A 9,152-nucleotide genomic window follows, 5' to 3' on the forward strand; every position below is an offset into this window, starting at 1 on the left:
AAAAAAAAAAAAAAAAAAAAAAAAAAAAAGAACAGACTCTGCTAAGAAGAACAGAGTGCTGGCACCTGTGTGGCTGTTAATTAGGCAACTGACTTTGGCTCAGGTCATGATCTCACAGTTTGTGAGTTCGACCCCCACATCAGGCGCTGTGCTGATGGTGCAGAGCCTGCTTGGGATTCTTTCTCCCTCTCTCTCTCTCTGCCCCCCCCCCCAGTATCTCTCTTTCTCCTTCTCTCAAAATAAAATAAATAAACAAACTTAAAAAAAAAAGAGCAGAGTACTCTGGATGTACTTAAAGATACCTTCAGGCCTTCTGGGTGGCTCACTCAGTAGGTTGAATGTCTGACTCTTGATTTCGGCTCAGGTCATGACCCCAGGGTCATGGGATCCAGCCCTGCCTCACGCTACTCGCTGAGCCGGAATCTGCTTGAGATTTTCTTTCTCCCTGCCCCTCTCCCCTACTCCCTTTCTCACTCTCTCTGAAATAAAAAAAGTAAAACATAAATAAAATGGCTCCATGTCCCCTACCCCTGCTGGAAGTCTGAGATTTTTCTTTGATCTTCACTGTGAGAACCTGTTGGGGCTCCTGGAGGTAAAACTTATGAAAGTGGGGGCTCTCCTAACAGGACCCCCTCTCCCCTGGGGGGAGTTTTTAAGTGTGAAATGAGTCCTGGTTGAGTTTCTAACCAACGATCATGTACAGTTTAAGTCTCCCTGTCTGGGCACTGGCTCCAGGGCCGTTTCTGCTCCTGGGCTTCTACTCCAGGAAGCTGTGATTTTCTGCGTCTGCCATCTGTCTCTCCCAGGTTCGGGGCAGCAGTTTGAGCTTTGACCTCAATTCTCTGAAGGATCTGAGACAAGTTGTTCATTTCCACTTTTTTTTTTTCCTGTTTTGAGGATGGAGCAGTGGCCTGCAGCCCCTTCCAGGTTGGACCTGACACTGGAAGTGTATGTCATGGCTTTTAAAACGGTAAACAAGCACGTGGAAACCCGGGTCAGTCTGACACTGATAGAGAGCAGCTGTGAACATAAACGGTGTCGTCAAATTAGGGGGGACCCCGGTGCCCAGCAAAAGCACTGGATTCGAGGCCTGCTCCAGGTTTGCTTAAAGGGTGGCAGCACGTGCGGGACAGGTGTTGGGGCCTGCAGAGAGGACCTCTCTGTGATGCCATCAGTGATGCCGTCAGAGGACACGGAGCGGAAGCCACGGGAAAAGCCACCAGGTGACAACTGCCCAGGTCAGAATTTAGAGTCCCGGGAAGTCTTTCCCCAGCACCCCCTTAAGCCGTCTCGGTCCCACATGACCTACAGGGTGTTGGGAGCTGCCAAGTTTTGGCTGCCTCAGGCAAGGACATATCGCTCTCCAGGGAGCAACCAAAAAAACAAGATTTACATCTGGAGGCTAGGAGAGTGCATTTCGTGGTCCAGGATTCAGAGATAGTCATACTGGGCCAGACAAGAAAAGCCAAAATGAACAAAAGATCAAACCGCATTCGGGTTTATGCAGCACTAATCTTCCCCTGCCCAGTATTGCAGACGAAAGTCTGGGCACTTCCTTTGATGCTGTGTTCGGAGTTTCAGTTTCGGTTTCCCCTTTCTCTAATAATCATTTGACTCTGTTACCTGGCAACCAACCTGGGTCAGTTTCCCGCCCCAAATCCCATATAGGTGGATTATTTTCTTAATAAACGGGGGCTTGATCAGAAAACGCTTGTCTTGCCTCACTCTCTGTGCTCCCCTTCCTGCCCTACTCTCTCTCCCTCCCTCAGGAACGAACCCGCAAGGATTTACTGCCCCGCCAGCCGGGGCAAGGGACACGACAAGTGGCGCCCAACGTGGGCAAGGGACACGAGAACAGGGGACATCAGAATTCCTTACCTCAGAACAAAAGGCTTTGCAGGTTCTCTTTGGCCCTTTTAAAAAGATCTTTGAGGGGCACCTTAGTGGCCCAGTTGGTTAAGCATCCAGCTTTGGTTCAGGCTATGATCTCACGGTTTGTGAGTTCGAGCCCCATGTCGGGCTCTGTGCTGACAGCTCGGAGCCAGGAGCCTGTCTCAGATTCTGTGTCTCCTTCTCTCTCTGCCACTCCCCTCTCTCATGTTCTGTCTCTCCCCAAAATAAATAAACATTAAAAAATTTAAAAATAAAATAAAAATTAAAAAATCTTTGAGGCTGCTTCCTACCACATTCTGCCAGGCCCTAAAACTTGACTTACCACCCCAATTTACTCCCAACTTACCTTTCTGTTTCAGGAATAAGTAAACAATCAGTGGCGCAATAAATAAATATGTAAACACAAATCCAATTTGAACAATGGCATTTAATCTGTGCACTGATGGTTTCTGCCTCTTGCCCCCGCAGCGTGGCTTCGGAGTCTGCTGAGTGGCTAGGTCCAGGTAGGGGAGGGAAGGAATGAGTGGGGGAGGGAGTGGTGAAGAAAGGTCATCCACGGCCTTGGAGGGCTGCTGGAGGAGCCCTGGACCCGAGGACAGGTTTGCAAACACTGTTGCTTAGGCAGGCCTTCCTGTTACCCGTTCCTGAACTCAATCTCGACAGATTTCCCCAATCCACCTGGAGAAGTAACTAATTTATTTAAAAAAAAATTTTTTTTTGAGAGAGAGAGAGACAGAGCATGAGTGGGGGAGGGGCAGAGAGAGAGAGGGAGACACAGAATCCGAAGCAGGCTCCAGGCTCCAGGCTCCAAGCCGCCAGCACAGACCCCAATGTGGGGCTTTAACCTGTGAACCATGAGATCAGGACTTGAGCCAAAGCTGAGTCCTTAAGTGACTGAGCCATGCAGGCGCCCCAGAAGTAATTCATTTAAAAACACATTAAAAAATGCAAGAAATCAAATGGTGTCCCCCAAATCCTAGACTTTTGCTTCCATGTTACTGTTGTGTATCTGTAAGTCTGGGTGCCCGTAAAGATGTAGTCATGAAGGCGAGTTTACCAGCGGCCCTCCCAGGGGATGATGGCCATGAGGAGGCTGTCAGCACCCCCAGTGTTTGTCAAGAAGCTCATTCTGTGTGTCAGCCTTCCTGTGGCTCACCAGCAGGAGCACAGGCATGTGGGAGGGAGGGAGGCGGCATGCGGGTGCATTTGGAATTCTGTGAGGTCCCCGGGTGCTTGGGGCTGGTGCTGTCTCTGCACAGACCCACCTATAGGCATGCCACTGCCTCCAGGGACTGGTCCCTTGTCTGGACGGGGCTCACTCCAACTCGGCTCTCAGACTTGCTGACTTGCTCAAGTGTCTCCTCCTGCGGGAAGCCCTCCTGGGCTCCTTCGGGCAAGAAGCCTGGCACACAGGGGTGCTGACCAAAGTTCCTGCCCAGGCCCCACATACCCAGCCTGGGGAGAGAGCAGAAGCGCCACTGCTGAAAAGAAGCAGAGCCAGACAGTAGTTAAAGCCTTAAAACCAGATTTTATTCAGGGACTAATGCAATAGGGGAAAAGAGACCTCAGAATAGCACTGGACCAAAATCTGGTTTCAGCAAGGACAAGTGAAGACTTACAGCCAAGGAGTGGGGTCAGGGGAGTTGGTGGATGAAATTTACTAAGATGGAGGAAACAACAGGGGTAGGGGGATTCTGGTTAAATAGACCTGACAGGATTCTTGCTGAAGGAAGGCCAGGGGTGATCAGACATCACGGGTGGGGGGGGGAGTGGAGAAGGGGGTATGGTGGAAGAGGGGAGGGGAAGAGGGGCTGCAGGGAGTGAGTAGTGAGGACCATGACAGATATGGAAAGTGATCAGATATCAAGGGTGAGAATTCTGGCTAAACTGACGTGACCAGATTTTTGCTAAAACTGGGTGACACAGACACAGAAGCTGGAAGTCAGGGCCTGAGTTGAGCTCCCACAAAAAGTTTGGTCAAGGAAAGCATCTCCATTACCACCCTCTGCCCTGTCTCTCTGTGGTCTAGACCCCACTCTTGCCTGTTCCTTTCTGCTCTGTTGTGGGGGCCTGGATTCAACCCTCTGCTCCTGTTAAGTGGACACTCTTGTCATGTCTGCCTGCTCCCCCTTTCTGCCCTCCCAGCTGGCCTCGGCACCAACCGGGCAAGTGTGTGTGATGTTGGGGGTGGGGGTTGGGCTGGGGTGGGGAGGGGCTCCCTCTGGAAGGATGAAGGGCAGAGTCCCTTACAGTTGGTGTCAAGGCTCTTCAAAGAACCCAGGAATGTTCCCAGACTGATCAGGTTCCCCCCGGACAGCAGAAATCCCAATTTCCGCAGCTGGTCTCTGTCACCCTGTGCTATGAACTAAATAAACATCTGGGGCCCCCACCTCAATGCCCCCCCTCTGGCCTTGATTCATATGTTGAAACCTAATCCCCAATGTGATGGCATTAGGAGGTGAGACCTTTGGGAGGTAACTCAGTCATGGGGGTGGGGTCCTCACTTAACAGGATTAGTGCCCATATTTTGAAAATATTTTAATGTTTACTTATTTTTGAGGGGTGCCTGGGTGGCTCAGTTGGTTAAGTGTCTGACTCTTGATTTTTGGCTCAGGTTGTGATCTCTCGGTTGGTGAGTTCGAGCCACATAATGGGCTCTGTGCTGACCCTGCGAAGCCTGCTTGGGCTTTTTTCTCTCTTCCTCTCTACCTGTCTCTCAGAATAAATAAACTTAAAAAATGTTTATTTATTTTTGAAGGAGAGAGGAACAGAGCACAAGTGGGGGAAGGGCAGAGAGAGAAAGTGAGGGAAACAGAATCAAAGCAGGTTCCAGGCTCTAAGCTGTCAACACTGAGCCTGAATGAAGCAGGGCTCAAACTCAGAAGCCTCGAGGTCTTGACCTGAGCCATAGTCAGAGGCTTAACTGACTGAACCCCCTGGGTGCCCCTGGATTAGTGACCTTATAAAAGGGTCCTCAGAGATCCCCCTTGCCCCTTCTACTGAAGGACACAGCCAGAGTGCCAGGTACAAACTAGGAGGCACGTTCTCACCAGACACTGAACCTGCCAACGCCTTGATCGTGGGCTCCATCTTCAGAACCATGAGAAATAAATGTTGTCTCAGCCCCCCTCCCCCACCAGTCTGTAGTTATCTTTGTTATAACAGCTCCAATGGACTAACACACTTTGTGGATCCCTGCCAAGGCCCCCACCCATCCTGATAAATCATGACCCACCTCTGGCCTTACAGAGGTCTGAGTCTCCAGCCACAGGACTGCCTGATTCCTCCACGGGCCCCAAACTCCCTGCCTCCTGTTGTGCAGGCCAGGTCTTGCTGCCCTACAGCCTCCCGGCTTCTGGCCCTCTTTCAAGCTTGGCTGAAATGCCACCTGTCCCACCTCCGCTTCCCCCAGCACCTGGCCCATGGCTGCAGGGTGTACCTCTTGCTCGTGACTTGCTCTTCTCTGTGCCCAGAGGCTCAGTGTCTCTGACTGCTGTCCCTGAGACCAGTGCAGGTCGCATAGTGCAAGAGAAGCTCCAGCCGAGGCTAGCCCCATGTGTCTGGGAGGGGTTGCGGCTACCCCTGTGCCCAGCTCACCTCTGCCAGCCTCTTCCCAGTACCCTCTGGGGCAAGAGCTGCTGACAACAGGTCAGTTGCTGGTTGGGCAACGTCCATTTCGGGTCCGTGCTGTTCTTGTTACTGCTCTTGCAGGATGCACAGGCCTCGGCAGGCCTTCTGCCTGCGCCATGCTGCCAAACAACTCTCCTCTCCGTCCTTCTGGCTTGTAAGCAGCTGGGAGGGTGGACCAGCCCCTGAGCCAGGCCTGCTTGCTCTCCCGCTTCCTGCACCTCTCCCCACAGGTGACTCATGTGGGCAGAGGCCTCTGCTGGAACTGGGTCCCATCCCCTGAGGTCCCTCCTATTTCCCGTCCCCCAGCTGCCCCTTGAAGCACCAAATCCCTCTCGATTCCCAATTACCTCTAACACGGAACACTGATACCTTGTTTGCATTTATACTTGTTATGAGAGAGTTCTCTGTCGCCGCCATGCAGGATTGCAGTTCTGAGTTCTGAGCACCGCCCCCCCCCCCAACAGTAAATTCAAATGGCCCTAAATGGCATCTCCAGGTGGGTGGGGACAGCCTCTTAGCAGAGTCCGGGCACCATTTAAGCTCTTGCTGGTCTCCACTGCTGCTCGCTTCTCTCCCCACTCAGCCAGGGAACCTCCCTTCGGCTTTGATGCCTCAATCCACGGTCCAAACTCTTGGGGCCTGTTGAGTCAGGGGCCCAGGTGAAGGCTCCGCCTCCTTGCCCCTCCCACCCCCTAGACAGCAGGGCCTGACTGCTTCGAGAACAGGTGTGAGCCCAGGGCCCTGCACTCGTGTGGGCGGCGGGTGTGTGGGTGTGTGAGGGAATCCCCGCTGAGAATAAGCGAAAAGCAGGGATAAAAGACTCTTGGCCTCAGAGCGGGAGTGCCATTGAGCCCCTGAGAACCCACAAGAGGAGGTGGCCAGAGATTGCCAATGGCCAGGACTTGACCAGGACCAGGACCCAAGCAGCTTTCAAACATCACCGTGTGATGGAGTAAAAGGGAGAGGAGCAGGGAAGTCAAGGCCGGAGCCTGGGTCTCTGGGTTTCCAGCACCCATGTGAAGAGAGACCCACCTGGCAGGGACCCTGCCCTACAGTCGTGACTGGATTCCATGCCTACGGGCCCTAGGGTAGCCACCTCCAAACTCTAGCAGCTCTGGGCCTAGATGGCTGGAAAGGTCAAGGCCAGGTGACTTCAGGACATAAGAGTCCCCAGTGTAACCTATTTGGGACAGCCTAGCACTGCTCCTTAGTAAGACAAGGGTGACATGGGGCCCAGGGGGAGGGTCACTGGGAGAGGTGTGGCTGGTCTGAGGTGGTTGGCAAGGCTCATACCAGAGCACCCAGTCCGGATCCTTGAAGAGCTGAGCTGGAAGGAACCAGGTCAGGCGAGGTCCTAAGAGTAGAGGATTCGATTTATTCAATAGCGGGCTGTCTACCTGAGCATGCCTTGCCTCTGAAGCCACAGGTGTGGGACAGCGGACGCACCCCTGGGGGGAAGTGTCCCAAGCCTAACTTTAACCTCAGACACGCCGACTGGGTGGTGGACTTCGGGGCCTTTGTGTGGCCACACAACTTGGTGAACTGGGCTGGACAAGCTTTTTTTTTAATTTTTTTAAATTTTTTTTTTTTGAGAGAGAGAGACAGTGTTATCAGGGGAGGGTCAGCGAGAGAGGAAGACACAGAATCTGAAGACAGACTCCAGGCTCTGAGCTGTCAGCACAGAGCCCGACGCGGGCCTCAGACCCACGAACTGCAAGATCATGACCTGAACCAAAGCCCAATGCTCAACCGACTGAGCCACCCAGGTGCCCCAGGACAAGCTTTGGGGGACTCTTCCCATCACAGGGCAGGAGGAAGGAGAGGCTCCAGGGGGTGGGGAGAAGAGATCCTCAGAGAGGGGAGGAAATAGAGAGTGCCCAGTAGGGGGAGGGGGGACAACAGAGACTCAGAGCTGAGTGGGGAGAGTCTGGTGGACTCCATGCCTTTGGAAATTTCTTCAGAGAAGGGAGGGGAAGAAATCAGGTCTTGGTTTAGGCATCAGGTGGAAACAGGCCAAGAAGAGAGCTGAGCAGATGCCAAGGTGATACAGGGTCCCTGCCTGACAAGGGGGCAGAGGGGGGGAGGGATTCTAAGGCAGGAATTGAACTGTTGGTTCTGCTTGGCCCCCCCATATGCTTTCTGCCTAGCTTTAGGCATTGGACTGTGGCTGTGGCCCCAGGACGCCACTTGTACCCCCACAGTACAAGTGGATTTGACCAATGGGCAGTGCTGGAAGGAAGGGTCGGGAGGACAAGGTTGGGGTATTCTCACCCCTCCTCACATCTGCTGCTCCCACTGGGTGACCCCATCTACACTTTCTCCAGCTCTCCCTAGGCTGGGGAGGCTTCCCTGCCTCGCCCATTCAGGTTCAGGTACCAGTCTCTGGGGCCTCCATTCGAGTCGCTCCCCTTTCCCTGAGGGGAAGGAGCCAGGCCACACCATTCCTGACCCGGGGCTTGGAGCCAGGCTGAAAAGGGCCTGGACCTCTGTGGGGCCAAGATCTCAGACTCCAGCCTTGCCGCTGGGGGTGGGTGCAGACAGGTTTTGGGGACTGCAAGTGGACCCTGAGTCCAACGACCTCAGCTTCTCACAGCTCCTGCAGTCACCTATGGTTTGTACCTCCTTCTGTTTGGGGGACCTTTCCTGTCTCAGAGGGTGCCCTCCTCGCGGTACTGATTACAATCCCTGTGTGAAGGCTCCAATCTGCTGCCCTCCGCACCTTGGGTCCTCACCCTCGTCCATTCTGGATAAAACCCCCACGTTTAGCAGCACTGGTCCTACAGGCACTAGTGGTCTTGCAAGCAGTGCCCATGAGCAGTGGACACCGGGCCCACCTGCTACAGTCCCACTTGTCCACCACCTGCGAGGGAGCGCCCCTGCCCTTGTCTGGGTCGTGGCACGCCGCCGGATGGATGCCTCCAGGAGGCTCCTCCATTGGTCATCGCCTGCCTCCAAGTTTCAGCACCTGGAGAGGGTCCTAAGTTTGGGGTGGGCTTAGGTCCGGTCTGGCTCTCAGTTGGCACTCCCTGAATCTTGGTTGAATTAGGAATCCCGACTGGGCTTGGGGAGGGGACAGGCTGGCAGGTGAGAGAAATGTCACGGGTGACTCCAGGGAGAGGGCAGGGTTGGGGTGTCCAGGGGTTTGGGCCAGGGTCTTGGAGTTGGGGGTCATAGGGTGTCTGGGGGTGGGGTCAGGGTCTTGGGTTGGGGCAGGGGGCCAGGGTCTCCAGTCCGGGCAGGGGGCGCTGAGGTTCCCAGGACTGGGTACCTTGGTGGAGGCAAGGGGCGCTGGGGTGTCTAGGGGGTGGGATGGGGTCTCGGAACAGGAGGCGCTGGAGTTCCCCAGGGATTGGGTCGGGGTCGCGGGACAACGACACCGCGGTCCCCAGGGGCGGGGGCAGGCACCAGGGCTCAGAGCGCCCTCCCGCGCACGAGAGGCACTTTCTTTCACTCCACGCACGCCCCCTCCGGGAGCCGCGCTCGACCCCACGTGACCGGAAGTGCCCCCCGTGGGCGCGGGCGGGGCGGGGCCCGGCGGCGGCACTTCCGGTGCCCACGCGCCGCCGCCGCGCAGCTCCGGGGCCGTCACTTTGTGTAGCGCGGGGCGCGCAGGCCCGGCCTGGCCCCGG

General features: G+C 54.9%; 1 protein-coding gene across 1 annotated transcript in view; it reads left to right on the forward strand.

Moving 5' to 3' along the window:
* The window catches only part of ZNF853 (zinc finger protein 853), a 73,619-nt gene that overhangs the window by 16,819 nt on the left and 47,648 nt on the right, over positions 1–9,152 (forward strand). The window contains exon 5 of the mRNA XM_029947089.1: positions 8,840–8,860. Within this exon, the coding sequence (XP_029802949.1) occupies positions 8,840–8,860 (21 nt within the window). The remainder of the gene's footprint in view (positions 1–8,839; positions 8,861–9,152) is intronic.

This window comes from Suricata suricatta, chromosome 8, assembly GCF_006229205.1.
Source record: "Suricata suricatta isolate VVHF042 chromosome 8, meerkat_22Aug2017_6uvM2_HiC, whole genome shotgun sequence".
In the NCBI taxonomy this organism is placed as follows: domain Eukaryota; kingdom Metazoa; phylum Chordata; class Mammalia; order Carnivora; family Herpestidae; genus Suricata; species Suricata suricatta.